Genomic DNA, 23,227 nt, shown 5'->3' on the forward strand with positions numbered 1-23,227 from the left:
AATGGCAAACCCTGCGACTTCTGCACAGACGAACTTCGCAAAGCTCTCAGTTCAGCCCGTTTGTGGTTTTCATCAGTCTCGTCATGTGTGGTGGTAGTTTGCTCATTCTTGTTGGCTCTTCAGCCTTCCAGCAATGACGTGAACACGTCACAGAAATATCCACCTATTATGTTTAAAGGGGGAAAGAAAAGAGCGCCCTTTACTTGGACAGTCTATATGACAATCTGACCTTCTCTCAACCAGATGCCGTACCTTACCGAACACCTTGTTCAATCTTATCCAATTAGTTCTGCACAGTCTGCAGACTGTAAGGTTTTTGTACTGCTCATCATGCCTTGTTACCTTAGCCTAAGGAAGCACCTCTCTGCCTTCCCTTGGCTCCTTCCCATCATCCTGCCCTATTTCCTTTATTGTGTTTATTCCTTCCAGAAATTCTCTCGGCTTCCCTCTTGTCCTCCCCACCGGACTGGAAGATTCATGAGGGCAAGGACCTATCAGGGTTTGTCCTCTAGGTCTTCCAGGGTCACCTGGCACATCCTTGGTGTTCAGCCAAGTTTTTGAAGCCATTTAAGAAAGTTTTTATTTAGAATTTTTATATGCTCTTGACTATTAAACTTTAGAAAATACAGGATGACAAAAAAAGAGAAGATCAAAATTAAAATTTGTTGCCCACTTAAAGGTTTTTAGAATACTTTCACACACCAGACTGTAACATGCTTTTTCCTTCTTTACTGAGTATCTTGAATGTCTTTCAAAGGTACGTCTCATTCATTGTAATGACGGTGGAATTTTCCTCTGTGCTGTATCACTATCCTCTACGTTCCTAACTGACATTTGGAGTCCAGTAAGTCTTCATTGTAGGGGGTTGTCCTATATATCTAATCACTAAATGCCAGAGGAGTCCCCTGATATTGTGACCATTAAAAATACTGTTGACATTTCCCTATGCCCCCTGAGAGGTAAATGAGTCTCCATAATTAGATATTTTGTCTTCTTTCAAAACTATTTTTTTAAATGTGCATGTCTGCATGCATGTTTGTGCATGTGTGTGCTAGTACCCACAGAGGCCAGAAGAGGGCGTTAGATTCCGTGAAGCTGGAGTTACAGGCAGCTGTGAACACCCAATATGAGTGCTATGAATCAAAGTTGTGGTAGGAGAATGCCAGCTTGCCCAGGAAGGGTCCAGAGAGCAGGACAATCTACTAAGACAAAGATATAAGTTACTGTAGGAATGGAGGAAAGTGAGGACAGTGTGCATGATGGTGTCTAGAACTAGAATGGGGTTAAAGAAGGAAGATTAGTATTTGAAGCCAGCCTGGGCTACATAGGAAGCTTTGAGGCCAACACAAACTATGCAGTAAGGCTCTGTCTCAAAAACAGAAGACGAAACAAGGCAGAAGGTTACTAGGCATATGTCTTAGGTAGGATTTTACTGCTGTGAACAGACACCATGAACAAGGCAACTCTTGTAAGGACAATGTTTAACTGGGGCTGGCTTACAGGTTCAGAGGTTCAGTCCATTATCATCAAGGTGGGAGCATGGCAGCATCCAGGCAGGCATGGTGCAGGAGGAGCTGAGAGTTCTACATCTGCATCAGAAGGCTGCTAGCAGAATACTGGCTTCCAGGCTGCTAGGATGAATGAGGGTCTCAAAGCCCACATCCACAGTGACACACCTACTCTGACAAGGCCATACCTCCAAATAGTGTCACTCCCTCGGCCAAGCATATTCAAACTATGACAGCCTGGTGTTGCATGACTGCTATTCCCAGGACTTGTGAGGCTGAGGCAGAGGAATGAGAAGTAGAGACAACTTTACACCGTTTAATAAGACCACGAGCCTCTTTTATGTAAATTACTTAAAATTTCCAAACCTTACTTGGCTTACTTATAAAATTAGAATAAGTTCACATGACTATTGTGGAGATTAAATGAGAGAGCACAATATCATACAATAAATGAGGTAATGTAATATATATAATACAAAGCCACGATGTGAACATTAAGCTGAACCATACAAAGCTGACAGAAATTTTGATTCCTCACAATGGTAGCGTGTTCAACTGGATAGTAATTAGTCAGCTATTTCTAGTTATTTTGACCATAAAATAATTGTCTCCCCATATAAGTGGTAAGCTCCATGCCAATGGCACCAACCTCCATCGTAGTCCCTGTTCTATTGCTGTGAAGAGACACTGTGACTTATAAAAGAAAGCACTTAGTTGGAATAGATTATAGTTCCAGAGGTTTAGTCTATCGTGGCAGGGAGCATGATGGCCTGCGGGCAGGCACTGGAGCAGAAACTGAGAGCTATATCCTAATCAGTAGAGAATCTGAGACTGGCATGGGCTATTGAACTCTCCCAGTGACCAGCTTCCTCTAACACCTCCTCCAAGCCCACACCTTCTAATCCTTCTAATCCTTTCCAATAGTGCCACTCCCTGATGACTAAGCATCCAGATATATGAGCCTATGGGGTACACTCAAACACGGCAAGGAACATCGCTTATACAAGAAGCTCACTCTGGGGCTAGGACAGCCGCAAAGAGGCTGTTGTAAGACGAAATACATGTGGGCCATGCTGTGTGATGGGAAGAGGGTGGCAGGAGGTACAGTGGTAACCTTGTCTAATCTCTGTGTCACTGGGATTCTCTAGGCATCAGCCAGTGTCCCTATACCAGAAATTTCACTGGCATTAGGTGCTGCTTTGGTTTGCATTTCCTGATGAAGGACCTTTCTCCCCTGGACTTGTAAAACCCCACCTCCTCCAGGAAGCCACAGAGGCTTACTTCCCTGACAGCATAGCTGCCTTTAGCATAGCTGAACAACCTTGCAGGGCCTCCACCCTCTTTACACACACCACTCACTCCCAAATGTCACTTATTCTTACCCTTGACCTAGAGTTGATGTCAATTCTTAGCTGGCCACATGTTACCTAATTTTATTCAAGTTAGATATGTTTCCTGTTGAGTTTGGGAAAGTCTGTGTTTTACTTTGAGGGTCTAACCTGGAGAAATGACTTGCCAAGGCTTGCCCTTATTTTCACTTTGCAGCACTTTCCCCCCTAAAGCTCAAATTCTCAATGATTCTATTATCTTTTTTTTTTTTTCTTTTTAAGTTAGGAACTTTAGGGATATCGTAGTTTTCTAGGACAGCAACAAAGTCCTTGAGACTGGAACTTCCAAAGAACAGAGGTTTATTGAGGTCACAGTTCTACAACATCAAGAATACAGTGCTTTGGGGGTTGGGGATTTAGCTCAGTGGTAGAGTGCTTGCCCAAGGGAAGCGCAAGGCCCTGGGTTGGTCCCCAGCTCCAGAAAAAAAAAAAAAAAAAAAAAAAAAAAAGAATACAGTGCTTTGGCAAAGCCCTTCACAGTTCTTGGCCACTGGGACCGGGAGTGGGAGGGATCACTTGTCAATGCAAGAAGCCAGAAGGTTTTCAAAAGCTTGGCCTCCTTGTTTTAGGGGATCTGTTGCCTCGGAATACCTCAGAAATGACATCAATCCCTTTTACAAGGAATCTTCCAGAGCTGGAGAGATAGCTCAATGGTTAAGCACACCAACTGCTCTCCCAGAGGTCCTGAGTTCAATTCCCAGCAACCACATGTGGCTCACAACCATCTGTAATGGGGTCTGGTGTGTCTGAAGACAGCTACTGTGTGCTCATGTACATAAAATAAATAGATAAATCTTTAAAAAGGGGGATGTTACAGGTTTCTATGCCCCCACCACCACCCCTTCAAGGTCCTACCATACCAAGGACCAAGATTTCAGCACGTGAAACACGTTCACAGCAACTCCCAAGAGGTGCAGCCAAAACAGATTGACAACAGCATGGAAGGACAGCAGGTGAGAACACACGTTTAGTCAGCCATCCAAGCCAGAGAGCTGAGTTTGAACCCTGTTCCTTCAGTGAACTTTTTTTTTTAACCTTAGGGGAAGTTATTTAAACCGCTGTGTCAGTTTCTTTATTTGCAAAGGATAGATAACAATGACATTTATTAACAGAATTGCTGGGAGACTGATATCGAGGCTGATGTACCAAACCATGGACAGCAGGGTCTCAGTAAACACAGCTATCAAAAATGATCGCGTAAGCCAAACGTGAGGCAGTATTCATTTGCTTTCTGTTGCTGTGATAAGACAGCCCTGGCCAAGGAGGGGGAGGAGGGGGTGGTGGCATTTATCTGGCTTCCACTTTCAGGTCACAGTCCCCCACTGAGGGCAATCAGGACGGGAAGTGCAGCAGAAGTCACAGAGGAATACGGCTTACAGGCTCCTGCTTACCTCATTTATACATCACAGCTCCATCTGCCTAGAGATGGTGCTGCCCAGAGTAGGCGGGGCTCTCCCACACCAATTATCAATCTAGAAGACATCTCACGGACCAGCCACAGGACATTTGGACCACAGCAACTCTTCATTTGAGGTTCTCCCTTCCCAGCTGACTCTAGGTTGTATTAATTTGAAAATAAAGATTAATGAGGACAGTGCAGATACACCCATCTCTCTAATATCTTCTTGTTTTCTTTTGAGATAGGGTCTCATAGTATACCCCACACTCTCTCTTGTCTGTGGTCCCAAATGCCATCTCTCCTGGCTCTGTTCCCTCCTTCGCTGTGCCCCTCTCCTTTTAATTTCTTGGGAGACAGCGGTTCACATGCCGCAGCCTACTGAATCCGAGAGCTGTGCACTAGCGTGCCTGACTCCTTTTATTGAAACAAACTTTTATTATTACATTTTCATGATATAGGAAATTTGAAAGATACAGGCAAATAAGGAGAATACAGCAGTTATCGCCCAGAGACATATCTCCCTTCCCCTTCCCTTCCCTCTCTTTTTTCCTCCTCCACACATTTTTCTTTCTTTTTTCTAAAAATGACTCATCCACTTTAGGCTAGCTTCAAACTCACTACATAGCTGAGGATTCTTTGGCTTTGATCCTCCTGCCTCCGATGCTGGGATTACAGGCTTGAGTCACTATGCAGTTCTGGGGATTGAACCCAGGGTTTCGTGCACGTCAGGCAAGCCCTCTACCAGCTGAGCTACATCCCTAGCCTCCACCTTTCTTTCCCAATTATGCAATTTTTAAAAATGAAACTGTGGTTATACAGTACTTTTTGTCTTGTTTGAGGCAGGGTTTCTCTGTATGCTCCTGGCTGTCCTAGAACTGACTCTGTAGACAAGGCCGGCTTCTAATTCAGAGGTCTACCTGCTTCTGCCTCCCAAGTACTGGAATTAAAGGTATGTGCCACCACTGCCTGGCTCACTTTCTAATTTCCTTGATCAAACTCTTGACCAGAAAGAGAACAAGTGCATGTCTAATGCTGTAAGACGTTGTCTTGGCTATCTGGCAGAGTTTAATCAAATAATTCAAAAGTCAATTTTTAAATTTTTTTTTATTTTTCCTTCTTTTCTTTTATTGGATATTTTCTTTATTTACATTTCAAATGTTATTTCCTCTCCCAGTTTCCCATCTGGAAACCCCCTATCCCATCCCTCTAAAAGTCAATATTCTAATGCCAAGATCACGTTTCATTTCAAGTGCCCATCTCCTACAGTTCTTAGCCTATGTTCTTGAAAGCAACCCAGATACTGTAGCTTGCGATTGCTTATTTTCTGTACTCAAATATTTATAACAAGTGATGTGAGCTCCTTTCCCAGTGGGTATGAGAATCACATTTCTCTTCTTTCTCCAAATCAAATTTTATATATTCCAAGTGCCCACTCTGCAGTGCTGGCAGGACATTCAGTCCCAATCGTTCTAACTGGTGGTCCACCTTATGATCGAGTGAAGGTTTGCTTGGCCAGCCCATAAGAACCTTCAGGCTGTTAGTCCACTTTGATGGCATGGTCCCCTGGAATGTACTGAGTCTCCTCTCAGCTGGGGCTCAGAGGCCTTGCAGTGCTTGGCCTTCCTAGTAAGGGTCCCCCTTTCTCTGGAGCACCAACTGCGTAGGAGTGTAAGGGATGACGTTACCTCTCCAGTGAAGGAAAATCCCAAAGCCACTTCATTTTAAAAAAAATCCCACAAAGCATAGTTTTTTTTTTAACCTTACAGAAGAAGGTTCTTTAATTTAAAAAAAAATCTTATTTTTTTTCCTAGCTAGTTGGCTTTTCCACTCAAAGAAAATTTTCTTTCAAGGCTAATCATGGATGGTTGCTTCATGGCGCCTGAGAATGTCAATTTTTCCTCCCCTGTTGTATAATAGCCCCCAAGTGGTCCTGAAAGGCCAGACCCTTTTAGGGACTGAGGGTGACAGGTGGAGGAAGAGTATCTATAGTTATAAAAAGAATACTAGCAGACTAGGAATATAGGTGAGTCACTGCCTTGACTCAGATGCCAACACCAAAAAGAAAAGAGAAAAAAAATTGTCCAAATCCCCTCTGAGCATCAGTTAAATCTTTACATTGTTTTTAAGATGTATAGTTTCAACTGAGAAGGAATGAGAAAAACTGCACATGGAAGGCAACAGAGGAAGCTGCTGTAGAGGGTGTCTCTAGAAAGGGATAAAAATGAATTAGTAAAGGAGGGTGTGAGAGAGGGTTACTTTCCCCCGATGAACATCCAGGGTTTTATACATCTTAAGGACATGCTATCCTCTAAACTCCATCCTCAGATTGCCATTAATCTTGAGTTAAACCTGACTCTGTGTCACTTACTTTTAAAAGCAATAAGACTGATTTTTCCCCCCAAAAGTAAAACATCTATGTAGACTGTTAGAAACAGATCATTAAATATCAGGTCACCCCAACATCAGAGGGTTTTAGAAACCAGTAGCCTGTCCCACTGGAAGGTCAGGAAGTGCTGAGGGGAGAATTCTGATAGGGCCCTTAACTGATAGGGTCTTTGCCTGCTCATAATGCCCCGAGGCTACTCTTTGATAGAGATGTCTAGGGAAGAATACATTATAACTGACACACGTTGCTCTCAGGCTGCCACACTCAACTTCCAGGACCGGAAGAGTAGCAGAAGGGCCAATGCTCAGGCTTAGACAGGAGGTTAAAGAGATCTAGGTGCTGAGTGGCCAGGCTGCTGACCTGTTGTTAAAGCAGATTATTAGGCAATTCAGCAGCAGCCTGGAAACTGGTTATCTTCTCCCAGAGCACCAGTGAAGGGAAGATGGACGTTCAGGCCAAAGTCCAGTTCCGTGGAATGTTTTCCTGGGGAGATGCAGCAGGGAGCAGCAGCTGGGAATGGTGAAAGGGGAGGGAAAGCCACAATGGCTGACCTACGGCGGCTTCCTTGCTTCAGTCCCTGGCCCCGGACATGGTTGAGAGTTCTTAGGTTTGAGCATCTGATAGGTTCCTTCAAACTTCGTATCTGTTCCACCTGCTTTTTGGTGGCATCGTCCTGACAAATAATATCTTGATGAATATTGTGACTCTCAGTTTCTTCATCTGTAACAAAGATTGGCACAGACTGACAAAAAGAAGACGGACCATTGCTTTTACTAAATCTGGCCAGCCTTTACTGGTTTCTGTTAAGTTCGGGGATGAGAGGAGATTTTTTTTATTTGCCAGGGTTGTGATTTAAGAAAGTGGGCTTTGCATTTAGCTGGTACGGGTTATACTCAGTCACTTACTGCCGGTGCTGCTGTGAGTTACAGCAGCAACTCACCTACTGTCTGAGTCACATCTCTCTTCACTCTACAAAGGGAGTCACAGTCAAGTGTGGTGGTTCACACCTGTAGGCACTTGGAAAGCTGAAGCAGGATTAGTCAAGAGCTAAGCTGCAGAGTGAGACCTTAAAACAAAACAAAAAAAAAACATCCAACCAACCAACCAACAAAAACAAAAGACAGGTCTTTAAGATGGTTCAGTTGGTAAAACTGCTTGCTGTCGAGCCTGACAACCTGAGTTTGGTTCCAGGATCCACGTGGTAGAAGAGAAGAGAGAACCAATTAGTGGATACAGTGATCTACTGCGTGGGCTCACGCTGGGCCGGAGCTATCCGGTCGGAGGGTTCACAGGAGTGCGCCCCAAACACAGCTACACACACATACCCTCTATCTCACCTCCACAAATAAATGTAATAAAAAAAAAACCTTTAAAGCAGTAAATATTTTAAAAGAAGCAAATCATAGTGCAGTATTTCCTCAAGTTTCGAGGACTGAGTAAAATGTGTTGAGCTGTGTGAGTGCACATCTTTAACCTCAGCACTTGGGTAGGGCCAGCACAGAGACCCTTTGGTTTTTCTCCCTAATGATCAGAGAAAGGTGTCAACAAGGGTTGGGCGAAATTTCATATTTATCTTTACACTTCCATTTACAACTTTAAAGGACCCTCTGGTTACTGACTCTTGGGTGAGTCCTGGGGTCGAGAGCCTGTGGACATTCGAAGCCTTAAGAGGCAAGCTGGGTTCGGAGAGCGCCTCCGCGGGCCCAAGGACCTTCCGCGACCGGACCTCCCGTCCAGCGTAAGTCCACGCAGTAGATCGCGGTATCCACTGAAGACTCAGACTTGACGCATGGCTTGTAGCCCAGGACAGCCAATCACGGAGAAGCAAGCGGTCGAGGGGCGGGGTTGTCGCTGGCCGGCCCAGGTGATTGGCCGGCGGTCCACACCGCCATGCCACGTGACTGCCACGCCGCGGGCCTTGCCGGGTTCCTTCCGCACCTTTCCTACGGTGACCATGGCTAGCTGCTGCCTCCTTGGGGCCGGACCATGGGCGGGGACAGTTGCCGGGGTATTAAAGGGAAGCTCGCCCGCGGCCGGACTGCCTGTACCCGTGCGGCGGCGTCCCTGCAGCCAAGTCTTGCCGGAGGACGTGCCGTGAGAGCCGGTGTCTGGCGGACTGGAGCATTAAGGTGAGGACCGGAGGCGAGAGGGGAGCTCCGCGGTCAGCAGTGCGTCCGCAGCGGAGACAAAACCCGGCAGGGGCTGACCTGGCAGACCTGCGGTGGCCCAGTGCTAGCCGGGCCGCCTCGGACCTGATGTGTCCTGGCTGGAACGAAGCCCTGTCTCCACCTTCCAGTCTTAGACGCAAAAGTGCAGAAATCCTTTTACACTCACTAGACTTGGGATTCTTTCAGTAGTTAGGTGGACGGACGCGCTGAGAAGATACCTAAAAAGACAGAGCAAGTCCTGACAGAGTTAGTAAGTGAACCCCACCTCTCCCCAATGCTGCGTCCCTTTCTCTCACAAATTGGGATTTAGAGGGATGTAAGCATTCAGACATCAAGTTCCCTTTTTGGCACTATGCTACTGCTATTTTTCCTCTTTTTGCTCTAGGGCTCTTTCTGGCTGTAGGGAGCTGGGAATTGAACAGAAGTCCTTCCCCAAATATTCTTTTGAACTATAGTCATAGCTCTAATCCCATGATTTTTTTCTTATGAGACGTCTAGAACTAGTGTGATATACAGTTCACACTAGTATTGGATTCACAGGAAAATCTTGTTTATGAAATTTAAACCGTTAAAAAAGCGTAGGGTCATTTAGGAATGTTAAGGATTGTAAGAGACAGAGCCTAATATCTATTGTATACTGCATAAGTACTGTACTGTACTATTCTGAGATCTTCATTTATGTGAGGTATTTGGTAGTCTCTTCATTTTACAGGTCAGAAATTGATTCCGAGTGGTTTTCACCCAGTACCGTCAAGCTATTGAATAGTAGCTGGGCTCTGAGTGGTGACCTGATCTTGCTTATTGATTTGCCAGCTGTGGTCCCAGGATCACTAGCCCAGCATCACCCGGAATACAGCGCCTTCTGTCTCCTATGATTTGCAGGGGCAGGCCCAAGAATCTGCATTTTTATCTGAAACCTATGCTGAAAACCCTTGTGTGGCACTGTGATGTGCTGCCTCCCAGAGGAGAAGCTAGAGATGAACATATTTGGGGCTTGGGAGATCTCCATATTGGATTTTAGGATAAGTTTTAAACGTAAACATTATAAGCTTTGAGTGAGCAAAACCCCAAGAAGATGTTTAGCAAAGTAGTGTTTTGATGCAGGCTCGGTTTTAGTGTCTACGGAAAGAGATGCCCACGCTTGGTGAGTTAGATTGTGAATAAAGGCATTACTTCCTCCTTTTTCCCCCCCTGCAAAGCTCTTAAACCATCATTCGTCCTCTTTACAAATACTTGTAAAGCACTTAATAGGTGTTATGCAAGCAACTTGAGGTTACAGCTTAAACTAAGTGTAGGAGCTAAAAAGATGGCTCAATGCTTCAGAGAATAACTGTTCCAGCAGAGGACTTGAGTTAAGTTCTAACAACCACCTGTTTGATGAGGTTCTCGAACCCTCTTCTGGACTCCAAGGGCACCTGTGCACACACATGCATGTGCGAGCGAGCGCTCGCGCGTGTGTGCGCACGCACACACACACACACACACACACACACACACACACTCACATATACACATACTTCAAATGAATCTTTTAGAAGTGAATATGTAATAGGAATGACAAAACAAAGGCCATAGGGGGAAACGTCAAGCCAAAGAGAAGGGCAGGTGGCCCCTTAAGGCAGACATGGAGACAGGAGAGGTGCTATTTTTACATATTGTGTTTAGTAAGGAGCTGATTGGTAAGGTGACATTTGAGAAAAATAAAAAGAACAAGTTGTGAATTTAACTGGGGAAGGACATTCCAGCTAGAAGAAGCAAACAAATAAACAAAAAATTACAGAGGAAGCCAGAGTACCAGATTATAGCACAGATGTAAATTTTATATTGCTGTTCCTAATAGAAAATGAAAGAATAATTCGGTGTGCATATACTATAAAACATACACTGGAGGGCATGCAATAGTTGGCCGTGACCATTGCTAGTGTCCTGGGAGATGGAGATAGGAGGAACTCACTGGCCAGCCAGGCTGGCTAAAACTCTGAGCTTTGGGTTCAGTTGTTCCAGAAAATACAGTGGGGGCTCATCAAAGTGGTTTAGTGGATAAAGACAATTACTGCATAAGTGTGGTTACCAAGTTCAATCCCCAGAACTCACGTAAAGGTAGAAGGAAGTGGAACAATAGAGCTGACTTCACAAAGTTGTCAAAATACTCCTGTATGTGCCTGCACACAGGACCTCACATTACACATACAATAATAATTTTTTTTAAATTAAAAGGGCATGTATACTATAGCATGCATATACACTCACAACTATAAATTTATCTTAATTATTAATTAAAATATAATGATATCATTTCCTCCCTTTGATTTCTTCCCTTCAAACCCTCCCATGTCCCCCCTCACTTCTCAAATTTTGCCTTCTTTTTCTTTGTTGTCATTACATAATCTACAGGTGCATAAATATATAAACTCAGTGTGCTGATATAAATATAATGTGCTGAGTCTGTTTAGTGTTACCTGTGTGTGTATGATTTCAGGGCTGGCCACTTGGGAATTGGCTAAGACACTTGGCGTCTCATCCCTGGGGAAGACTAATTCACCCACATTCAGCATTCCTCAGTTTCCTGTGGTTCTTTGCCTAGGGGTGGGACTCAGTGAGAGTTCCTCCTTCTGTATCTATTGGTGTCAGACTTGCTCAGGTCTTGTTAGGCAGCCACACTGTTGAGGTATCATTTCGGTAATGCAGCCTCACAGCCGACTTCCCAGTCCTCTAGACCTCTTTCTGCCCCCTACCCGAGCCCCTTCCATGATATCCCCTGAACCTTAGGTGCAGGTCTTGTGTTGTGCACGTGTCCATTGGGGCTTGGCACCCCACAGTCAGTCGTTCTCTGCCTTTTGACCTGTTGTGGTTTTCTGTGATTGCATCTGTGTGCTGCAAAGAGAAGTGCCTTTGATAAAGGGGAAAAGCTACACTTACCTGTGAGCATAAGACGGTACTTAGAATGCTGTTTGGTATCATGCTGGATTAGTAAACCGCCAACAGAAAGTCCTCTGAGATCGATGACTTCACTAGCCCTAAGTACTTGGCTAGGTTTACAGTATTGGGCATAAAGTCCTCCTGTGAGCAGGCCTTGAGTCCAGTCAGACAGCTGTTGGTTACTCACAAAGATATGAGTGCCACCATTGCACCCTTAAGGGTATCTTGCTATGCCAATCATTGTGGTTCACAGGTATCCCAGCTGGGTGGGACGGTTGTGTTTTTTTCTTCTTAGGAAGCTTGCATGGTTCCGTGGAAGCTGGTCCTCAGGGAGGATGCTTTCAGGTCTGACCAAGCTAGAATCCTCTGGGTCCTGTGTCTGAAGTGCACATCAATAGAAACTAAGCTCCAAGGGCAACAGCGGTAGCCAATATTGTTTTGGGTGACTCTTGGACTCCCTGACTGAGTTAGCGTTTTACTGCTGTGAAGAGACACCATGACCAGGGCAACTCTTGTCAAGGAAGGCATTTAATTTATGGCTGGCTTACAGTTTCAGAGGTTTCCTCCATGACATGTGAGAAAACATGGCGGCATGCAGGCATACATGGTCCTCTAGAAGCTGAGATCTTGATCCACAGTCAGCAGGAGACTGTGTACCAAACTGGCATAGCTTAAGCATAGGAGACCTCAAAGCCTGCCCCCACAGTGACACATGTACTCCAAGGCCACACTTCCTAATAGTACCACTCACTCCCCATGGGCGTAGCATTCAAACACATGAGTCTGTCCAGGCCATACCTACTTAAACCACCACACTGACCAACAACTTGAAACCTGCTATTCCCCTCTCTAGGGCTCCACCCCCTCCTCCTAGAGTCCTTTTCGATATTGCAGGTTTCCGTGGTTACTCCAGGTTGTACATACTCACACATGAAAGTCTGGGGCTAGACACCACAGATGAGAGAGATTGTGTGGTGTTCTGGGTCAGTGTTACCTCCCTCAATGTAATATTTCCTCATTCCATCCATTTACCTGAAATTATCACAATTTCAGTTTCTTTACAGCTGAATAGTATTCCACTGTGTATATGTGTCTTAGTTTTATTGTCTGTTAACATGTTGAAAGAAATCGGGATTGTTTCCATTCCCTAATTATTGGGAATAGAGCAGCAATGAACATAACTGGAAAATAAGCCCTCCCTGAGGACTAGCTTTCATAATTCCAGAAGGTGCCATGGAAGGTGCCAAAGTCTTGAAGCAACCTGTAGTCTTGCCCAGGCTAGACCCAGCTCAGGTCCTCCAGGTAAGCAGGTGTATAATAGGGTATTGAATCCTTCAGGCATATACCAAAGAGTGGCATAGCTGGGCCGTAGGGTAAATTTATTCTTAGCTTTTAAAGAATCTCCACGTGGATTCTCAAGAGTGATTGGATCAGTTTGCAACCCCACCAATGGTGAATGAGAATTCCTTTCCCCAAACCCTTTCCAGCATTTGTTGTAAGTTATTTGTTGATAGTAGCCATTCTGACTGGGGTAACATTAAATTTCGAAAGTTGTTTTGGTTTGCATAGGAGTTTCAGTATTACAGGCTTCATATTGAGGTCTTCAATCCATTTGGACTTAGGTTTTGTGCAAGGTGATAGATGTGGTCTTTCCTTCTGCATGCAGACATTCAGTTTTTTCTTTCTATTTCCACACCATTTTGAAAGATGCTGTCTTCAAGGTGTGTCTTCTGTAGGAACCTGCTTAGTATATGAGGCCTGGTTCAAGCCCAACACTCCACTTGCTCACCTCCCAAAGAAATAGATGGAGATGTCAGGAAAAGGCACAGAGTTGAAGGCCGCAACCCAGCACCAGCTGCTTAGTGTTCGTGACTGCTGATTGGACATGGGTGCATAGGGGAAAGAAAATAGAGGCCTCTTAGAGGAGACTATACCAGTGTTTCTGTTTAGTATAGAGAGAGTGAGCCTTCACAGGATTCTGTGACATATCCAAATATTTGTGTTCTCCAATAGTCTTAGGTGACCCCTGAAGGGGTCAAGACGCCCAGGTTGGGAAACACTAGACTAGATGCCCACTGGAACTTGATGAAAGGACTAGACTGCTGAAATGATGGCGGTAAGTCACCAGTTAGGCTGTTTTTGCCCTTAGTTGGTCCTGGGCAAGCAGGAAAGAAGTCATTGATGGTGTGGCAATGTGGGGCCACCTGCCATGTTTGGGATGGAAATATAGGACATAGCCACAATGGCAAGGTAAGGTAGATAGAGATAAAGATAGAGGTTTGTCTGTTTCATGTAGCCTGGCCTCAAGCTTACTGTGTAGGCTGAGGATAACCTTGAACTGTTGATCCCCCTACTTCTTCCTCCCAAGTGTGAGATTATAGATGGGCATTATTCTAGTTGTATACAATGTATGTATTCAGCGGCTTCTGAAAGACCAAGAAGTAGGAATCTTTCCTGAACAATCCTTGTAAAGGGACACTGTAGTCAGGTCTGCCCAGTTAGTAACCAGACAGTGTGACACAGATGGGTCAAATGGATTATACAGAATCCTGGAATAATGGCTATCTCAAAGAATTTTCCATTGACATTGTGAGGAGAGGTTCTGGGGACCTGAAACCTTTTTGTTGAGTCTGCTAACCCAGACTTTAAAGCACATCTCTCCGAATGGATGAAGTCATTCAGAATTGCTCTGTTGATATTAAGCATTGTTCTCCGAGAATATTCTCCTCTCCGTAAGTCTTGCCGTGTTCAGAGACTCTGGGTGTCATTTGCGAGGAGGTTTGGAGAAAACACCGATGGCAGGCTGACGTGCACGGAGCCATGTGGTGGTTAGTACACGTCAGCACACCTCGTGCAGCAATGGGCAGCGGTTTGCTGCTGGACACAGGCTTGCTTCTCCTGGATCCTACCAAGGAGGCCTCACCAAAAAGCTGTAAAGAAGCACCTAGCATCTGTCAAATTCCGGTGTTTGGGGTCATCATAAAATTATTGCATACAAGTTTCAGTATTACAGGCCTCATATTGAGGTCTTCAATCCATTTGGACTTAGGTTTTGTGCAAGGTGATAGATGTGGTCTGCTTTCCTTCCTCTGCATGCAGACATTCAGTTTTCTATTTCTGTTCCCACACCCTCATTATTTTTAAGGCTAATGAGATAATCTTATTTGTTTCATCTGGGTGGCTGATTTGAGGTTTTAGACCCACGTGAAATAGTGACAGTGAGCATGCTTTTACAGGAATATAAGCGTATCAGCATGGAGACGTAAAGGAGCTAGCATGAGTGTCTGAGTCTTGGGTCTAACAGAAAGGCTTTGTTTCAGTTTTCCGTGCCCTGGTTCTTTGTGTCGTACTGGATCCTCCAGGATCTGACTGTCAGTGTGTGGACAGCGCTGTAATGCCTGAGCTGCATGCCTGTGTGTGCAGTGGATGAGCTCAGACCTCATGTCTCTTATCCTCTTATCCGTTATGTATGAGAGGAAAACAAGTAACCACGTGAAGGCTAAGTTTTAAAAGCTGTGTCATGAGACTAGGCTGTACACTCATGGCTCTCAGCTCCTGTGAATCGCCGTGGCTTTGCCTTCCTCCTCCCCAGCGGCTTCCTTTGCAAGTGCGTTAGGCTGTTGGGTCAGTATTGTAGGTCCCCACTGAGGGACACACTCAAAGGGCTGTAGCTCTGTAGTGTCTTTTTTTTTAAACAAGAAATGACAGATCTAAGAATTTAATTATCGGGCCTAAAAGAGATGGCCTAGCAGACAAGAGCACCGGCTGCTCTTCCAGAGGACCTAAATTCAATTCCCATCACTCACATAATGGCTTACAAGCTTCTGTAATTACAATTCCAGAGGATCCAAAGCTCTCTTCTGGACTCCACAGCCACTGACTGCAAATAATGCGCAGACATGCATGCAGGCAAAATGAACATCTGCATGAAGTAAAATAGAAAGCAAGCTGAGCGTGGTGGTGTATGCCTTAAATCCCAGCACTTGGGAAGAGGCAAAGGCAAGTGGATGTCTATGAGTTTGAAGTCAACCTGGTCTACATAATTAACAGAGCAGCCAAGGTTACATAGTGATTAATGTAGATCTTTAAATTTTTTATTTTCAAAATTGGTTTATTTAAAGTCGAACACTGTCCTAATAGATCTGGGGTGAGGGGGTGAGCGTACAGGCTTTCTCATTCGCACACATGTGGACACACACTGATCTCAGGTAATAAATTCAGTGTCTCCATCTTTTAAAGGATTCTTTTCTGATTGTGGATTTCTAGGAGTAAAGTTGCTGCTTTAAAGACATCATCTTCTGGCTTCCACTAAGTCCAGGACATGTGCTGTATTCCTGTCTTTGTTCCTCCATAAGTGATGTGTGTCTGTCTTCAGAAGCACCCCCTGAGTAACAGTGATTGGTAAGTGGTGGTGGTGGCTGGGGAGTTGCTTTTCTGCCTGTTCTTTGGGGTATTCTCAAGATTCTTGGACCTCTACTTCACTGTTTCGAGATTGTTAAACAGTTCTTGGCCATTCAACTTTGAGATGCTTCCTCTGCCTGTTCTCTTGTATTCTTCTTTGGGGATTTTAATTCTATGTTTAAATACTTGATATGCCACATACCAAAATCTTGGCTCTTCTATTATAGTCAACATTTTTGTTGTTGAGTGGTTTTACATTTGAATAATTTCTATTAAGCTGTCTTTTGAGTCCATTGAGTCTTTCTTTGACTGCGTCAAGTTTACTGGTAAGCCTGTCACAGGAATTCACCTTTTCTATTGTTTTTCTCACTTTTAGCACTTTCATTTGTTTCTTAGTTTGCTTTCTCAGACATTTTTAAATTTGTTTTTATTTTCCTTCTTATCTATAGTAGCCACAGAGGTGAAGTTTAGACCTGGTTATTATTGGTTACAATGTTTCAATATTTCTTTTTCTTACCTTAGGTTTAGAAAAACCTCTTGACCAAAGGCTACTCCAGACAGGAAGTAGCTCAAGCAGGCTCAGGAGAGCAGGAAGTGAGAAGACAGATGCTGAGTTAATGACCAGCCCACTAACCTGTTTGAGTTGCTCAGGGTCAGTTGTCTTCTAGATCTGACTTTTCCCTCAAAGACTATCAAAATCATTATTATTTTTCTCTTGTTCATCCTAAGTAATAGGTAATTTTTTGCATCCTGTGTTCTTAAATAGGATATGAGCTCTTATATCCTATTTGTTGTTAGATTGTAACACATTGGTAATGATAGGTCTATAAAACCTGATAAAGGTTCTTTTTTTTTCTGTCAATTCAAACTTCTGGAGTTCTCCATCTATTTGTCTCCATTTGGTCACAGTCACAATGAGTTTGTTCTTTGATTGAATATTTCTATAAACCAGCTAAAGTTCTGTAAATCTCAGTGATGCGCTTGGTGGTGATTACATTGGTGGACAGAAAGGCATTGCCTTTCCTGTAGGAGCTGCAGAGGCTCCTACCTGCATTCACAGGTACAGAATGTCACAGGATACAGGAGAACGGGTCCATCTGGGCTAAGGTGATAGGTTGGTGATATGTAGCAGTGGCAGCATTTCAGCTGGACTTAATGAAATGAAGTCTTGACCGAGAGATGGCCATGCTAGGCCAAGCTCAAAGTGTGACCTAGTCACTGGACCATCCGCTCCTTTAAGAGCTTGGCTTTTGTTGTTTTGGGGTTTGTTTTGGTTTGGTTTTGGTTTTGTTCTGTTCTGTTCTAGTTCCTAGGGTAGGCAGGTCCTTTGGTACTAGATGAGTAGTTTCAGGGCCAGAGATGTGGGGTTTCTTGTTTATCTTCCAAGTGGAGGTTCTAGGCAACATTATTTCTCTACTCAGCCTGTGAAAGACCATTGGTAGCATATGGAAGGGAGAAAGGCTGCCTCCCCTCATACTTTTGCCCTGGCTGTGCTGGAATTAAGGGTGTGCACCACTATTGCCTGACCCTCGTTTTTTCTTTTCTTTTTTTAGAAAACTCTCCAGGGGATCCAGGGGGATACACAGGAGAATCCTTAGCAGTCGCTGTCTGTCTTTCTTGAGAGGCTCTGTACCAACCAATGATTTGTTTTGACTTGTTTATAGTCTGCTTCCAGGGCCAATGAGCCTCACTTAAGGAGCAGATATGCAGATCATCTATGCCCAGTCTGGGCAGAGTAGCCCATTCTTTTAATCCAATGCGAAGGAGTAGAAGCTGGTGGATATCTGTGAGTTTGAAGCTAGCTCTATCTGTATGGCAAGTTCCAGGTCAGCCAATGCTATATAGTGAGACCCTGTCTCAAACACCCCCAAATGGAATTCTTCAACCTCACAAATGATAAGTAAGACTGTTGATATATGTGAGCGCTGAGAACTATTTTATAAATTAACATGTATTTTTTTCTCTGGGGTAGGAAGTAAAGCATCTGTCTCCAGAATGTCTTCAGAAAATAAAGAGCAGCATAATCTTTCACCGAGGGACTTACCCGAAGAAGCCTATGGCTTCCCACCTGAGCTCCCCCTGGGGGCTCAAAGAGGACCAAGCACTGACTCGAGGCAGTTTGAGCCCAGTGATCGGAGAAGAGCTTTTCGTAGGATCCACATGGAACTCCATGAGAAACCAGATACTAACATCAAACAGCTTGTCATGAGAAAGCTTCACAAGAGTTGCCAGTGTAACGCAACCAAAGTCAGAAATAGGATTTTTGATTTTTTTCCTGTTTTGAGGTGGCTCCCAAAATATGATCTGAAGAAAAACATTTTAGGTGACATGATGTCTGGCCTGATTGTGGGTATATTGTTGGTGCCCCAGTCTATTGCTTACTCCCTGTTGGCTGGCCAGGAACCTATCTATGGTCTGTACACATCATTTTTTGCCAGCATTATTTACTTCCTGTTTGGTACCTCCCGCCACATCTCTGTGGGCATTTTTGGAATACTGTGCCTTATGATTGGTGAGGTAGTTGACCGAGAACTACATAAAGCATGCCCTGACATTGATACTACATCATCTTCGATAGCAATGTTCTCAAATGGATGTGTGGTAGTAAACCATACATTAGACGGACTCTGTGACAAAAGCTGTTATGCAATTAAAATTGGCAGCACTGTGACATTCATGGCTGGAGTTTATCAGGTAAGAAATGGTGAGCATTTAGGCTGGGTATAGGAGCCTAGCACTCAAGAGGTGGGGCAGGGGCAGGGGCAGCGCAGGTGTTTGAGGCCAGCCTGGTTTCAGAGCAAGATCTAGGGCTACATAGTGAGAGCCTGAGACACTGGGGGAAGAAGAAAGAAGAGGGAGACATAACCACTGGTTATTTCTGGCAAAAACAATCTTTACACACAGAACCTCTGGTATGTAGGTTGCTAGGGGTTGTAATATTGCTACCACTGACAGAGTGCTAAAGAGATGAATGGTAAAGCCCCAAGCCAAACCATGGATTCCACTGTAAGACAGGGCTCTTCCTAGACTACTTCTTAAGCAGCAACAGTCAGATTCTTATTAAAAACGTAAGACCAGAAAGAGTCCTCAGGCCACCTAGAACAATTCTTAACTTTTGTATGCTGGAAACACTGGGTTTCTGGCAAAAATCACTGTGACTAGTCAGACGAGAGGGCAAGAGGATGGGGCAGGGAGTGGGGGAGGGCAAAGAGGAAGACCAAAGTGGTTGACATTATTGCTAGCTCTTGCCTTCCTTTAGAGTAACTGCAATCCTGAGAGACTTCTGCTGAATTTAATAGTTCTCTTGGTTTGATGAAGAGGGAGAGGGAAACTTGAGGACCATCATTTACCAGCCAAGAGAAATGATTACAAATTAAAACCTCCTTAAGTATCCTATAGAACCCACTAATCTATTGTTATGATTATGTCCCTGCCTCTTAGCATCCAGAAATCAATACCAGCATCAAACCTGTTGTTTATTACAGGCATTTGGACCAAGGAAAGGAAGGGGAAGAATAGCTGCCTTTATTTGGTACTTAGATGAGGTGGGAGAAACAGAAGGAAGGGGCGATGGGTTGTGCTCCTAGAGTCCATGTTGGCTTTCTTCTCAGTGTATCTCACCAAGGGAGGAAGAGGTAGCAGGACTCTGAAGATGTGGGCAGAGGAGGATGTAGCATTACTGCTTAATCAGATAGGTTCAGTTCAGATGTGAATCAGTTTTTCTGCCAGTTAAATCTTCCTTTCATGGTCTGTGCCTGCTGTAATCTTAGCGTTTAGGAGGTAGAGGCAGGAGGATCCGGAGTTTCGGGTCATCGTTGGCAAAGTTCAAGGCTGCCCTGGGACCATGAGACCTTAACTCCAAAAATAAAAGTGAAAAACCTTCGGTTTAATGGTAATAATATTTAATTTGGAGAAAATGTTTTCTGAAATAGAGGAATTTCTCCAATTTGAGTTGGTTGATTGTTTTGTTTTGTTGGGGGTTTTTCGATTTTTGTTTGGTTTTTTTGAGACAACTTTTCTCCATGTAGCTCTGGCTATCCTGGAACTCGTTCTATAGACCGGGCTGGCCTTGAACTCAGAGATCTACCAGTCTCTGCTTCCTCAATGCTGGGATTGAAGGTGTGTGCCACCACTGCTTGGTTCCTTTTGAGTTTGTATACATTTGTTTGGAACCTTGAAAACAGTCCTTTTTGGAAGCAATCTGAGTGGTGGTCCAGTTTTAGATTATTGTATAGGGTAGAAGCCCTAAGTCCTTGCTGTGGTTGGGCTGATGAGTCTGACTACTGGAAGCTTGCTTGCATAGTGACATGAAAACTGTAAGGTATAATTGCATTTCTTTTAGCTCTGACCTCTGTGGTATTTGGTAGCTTGTAGCCAGGCAGGGAAGGCTGAGGTAGTAAGAAGCTGAGGAGCTCGTTCCCATTTCCACCTAATGCTTGCATATGCTCCCTTCCAGGTAGCCATGGGCTTCTTTCAAGTGGGCTTTGTGTCTGTCTACCTCTCAGATGCCTTGCTGAGTGGGTTTGTCACTGGTGCCTCCTTCACCATCCTCACGTCTCAGGCCAAGTACCTCCTGGGGCTGAGCCTTCCTCGGAGTAATGGTGTAGGCTCAGTCATTACTACCTGGATCCACATCTTCAAAAATATTCATAAGACCAACATCTGTGACCTCATCACCAGCCTTTTGTGTCTCCTGGTCCTTGTGCCAACCAAAGAGCTCAACGAATACTTCAAGTCCAAGCTCCCGGCACCAATTCCAACTGAGCTCATTGTCGTTGTGGCAGCCACATTAGCTTCTCATTTTGGAAAACTCAATGAGAATTACAATTCCAGTATTGCTGGGCAAATTCCCACCGGGTTTATGCCACCCCAAGCGCCAGACTGGAGCCTCATTCCTAATGTGGCTGTTGATGCCATAGCTATTTCTATCATTGGTTTTGCTATCACTGTATCACTTTCTGAGATGTTTGCCAAGAAACATGGCTATACGGTGAAAGCCAATCAGGAAATGTATGCCATTGGCTTTTGCAATATCATACCCTCCTTCTTCCACTGCATAACTACTAGTGCCGCCCTTGCAAAGACACTGGTTAAAGAGTCAACAGGTTGCCAGACCCAACTGTCCGCTATAGTGACATCCCTCGTTCTTCTGTTGGTCCTTCTGCTAATAGCTCCCTTATTCTATTCCCTCCAAAAATGTGTCCTTGGTGTGATCACCATTGTAAATCTCCGGGGTGCACTTCTGAAATTTAGAGACCTGCCAAAGATGTGGAGGCTCAGCAGAATGGACACAGTTATCTGGTTTGTGACTATGCTGTCCTCTGCTCTGTTAAGCACTGAAATAGGCCTGCTCGTTGGGGTTTGTTTTTCAATGTTTTGTGTGATCCTCCGTACTCAGATGCCAAAGATTTCACTGCTTGGTTTGGAAGAAGAATCTGAAATCTTCGAATCCATTTCCACTTACAAGAACCTTCGGAGTAAGTCAGGCATCAAGGTTTTCCGCTTCATAGCCCCTCTCTACTACATAAACAAAGAATGCTTTAAATCAGCTTTGTACAAGAAAACGCTAAACCCAGTCTTGGTAAAAGCAGCCTGGAAAAAGGCAGCAAAAAGGAAGCTGAAAGAGGAAACAGTGACTTTCCATGGGGACCCGGATGAAGTTTCAATGCAGCTTTCCCATGATCCCTTGGAGCTGCACACCGTTGTGATTGACTGTAGTGCAATACAGTTTTTGGATACAGCAGGGATCAACACACTGAAAGAAGTTCGCCGTGATTATGAAGCCATTGGTATCCAGGTTTTACTGGCTCAGTGCAATCCTTCTGTGAGGGATTCCTTAGCCAAAGGAGAATATTGCAAAAAGGAAGAAGAAAATCTTCTCTTCTACAGTTTGTCTGAAGCAGTAGCTTTTGCAGAAGAGTCTCAGAAGGAGAAAGGAGTGTGTGTGGTCAATGGTCTGAGTCTTTCTGGTGACTGAGAAAATTAATGAGTCTTTCTGGTGACTGGAAAAGTTAATAGAAGGAAGAAGAGTGTCTTGCCAGTTTCGGTGTGCAGCATTTTCTCCTGTGAAGGAGGAAGCAGTGTACGCGTGAGATGGCTTCCTTTGCAGCTAGCCTTTCGATAGTCTTGTGTACGGTAGAGCTTTTGGTTGGGTAGAATCAAAAAGAAGTAACTGTTGTGGCTTCCAGCTTTTGTGCAGATAGCATTCTTGGGGTACAGTGTATAAACAGGACGGAACTGTGAAGCAGCCCCCCAGTTTAATTGCCTTACTTTAGGGACTGACTGTGTATCTGAACTCTGCCCTCCAGGACGCAGAGGGAAGTAAAGATGGGTTTGCTTTACACACACTGGAGCCTTCGCATGGCTCGGGAGAGGGGGGAAAAAGGAGGCAGCGCTGCTGATACAGAGGCTGCTGAAGCCCAAGGACTGAAGGAGATGAGTCCTGACCCTTCTGGTGTGCCTCTGTTTGGGGTTTGCTCCCCGGACAGCAGTAAGATCTCTTGCTGATAATTGGAAATCACCATCTTGCTTCATGCAGGAACTGTGCCAGTCTCATAAAAGAATCTGGCCCCCACAGCCAGCCTGATACTATTGTATAGAACCTGTATTATAAACATCAGATGTGATAGTCCTCCCTTTTTATTCAGAATAAGTAGGTAAGGAAAGAGTTCAAAACCAGAGCGGCAGTGGAAGACTTTGTCTTTGAGAACTTGTCTCCTGTTAAGCTCCATCTCACTTTTGATGTATTCTCATGCTTCCTGGGGAATCTTTGCTAAATTGGCATTTCCAAACACCATGGCAGTGTTGTCAGGGAAGGCAGGATATTGGCTCAGCCGCTTCTTACCACACTGATGAGCTTGTGGTGCACATTCAAGGAGAGGTCGCCAAGAAAGAATGAATGACAGTTCCCCTTAAGAAATGCTACCATCCCGCCACTGAGGCATTTTATCAGGGATCTGCTGGGGGTCGGTAGTCTTTCTTAAATAGAAGTAGCCATTTGTGGATGAGCACAAAGGACATCATCATTACTTTGCAGATGTGAATGCAGTGCTGATGCT

The 23,227-nt window shown here is 44.5% G+C and overlaps 1 protein-coding gene across 2 annotated transcripts; it reads left to right on the forward strand.

Moving 5' to 3' along the window:
* The first annotated feature begins 8,596 nt into the window (after window positions 1–8,596).
* Slc26a2 (solute carrier family 26 member 2) lies at window positions 8,597–22,547 on the forward strand. 2 transcript variants are annotated; one of them, XM_032885566.1, is made up of 5 exons: window positions 8,597–8,810; window positions 16,035–16,169; window positions 16,692–16,821; window positions 18,142–18,863; window positions 20,626–22,547. In XM_032885566.1, exons 4-5 carry the CDS (start codon window positions 18,165–18,167, stop codon window positions 22,144–22,146), a joined length of 2,220 nt encoding a protein of 739 aa, XP_032741457.1. In that variant the 5' UTR covers window positions 8,597–8,810; window positions 16,035–16,169; window positions 16,692–16,821; window positions 18,142–18,164; the 3' UTR covers window positions 22,147–22,547. The 2 variants fall into 2 exon arrangements, with proteins under 2 accessions (XP_032741457.1, XP_032741458.1); XM_032885567.1 differs by lacking the exon at window positions 16,692–16,821 and having other exon boundaries at window positions 8,680–8,810.
* The last annotated feature ends 680 nt before the right edge of the window (window positions 22,548–23,227 follow it).

The sequence above is a fragment of the Rattus rattus genome, chromosome 15, assembly GCF_011064425.1.
Source record: "Rattus rattus isolate New Zealand chromosome 15, Rrattus_CSIRO_v1, whole genome shotgun sequence".
In the NCBI taxonomy this organism is placed as follows: Eukaryota; Metazoa; Chordata; class Mammalia; order Rodentia; family Muridae; genus Rattus; species Rattus rattus.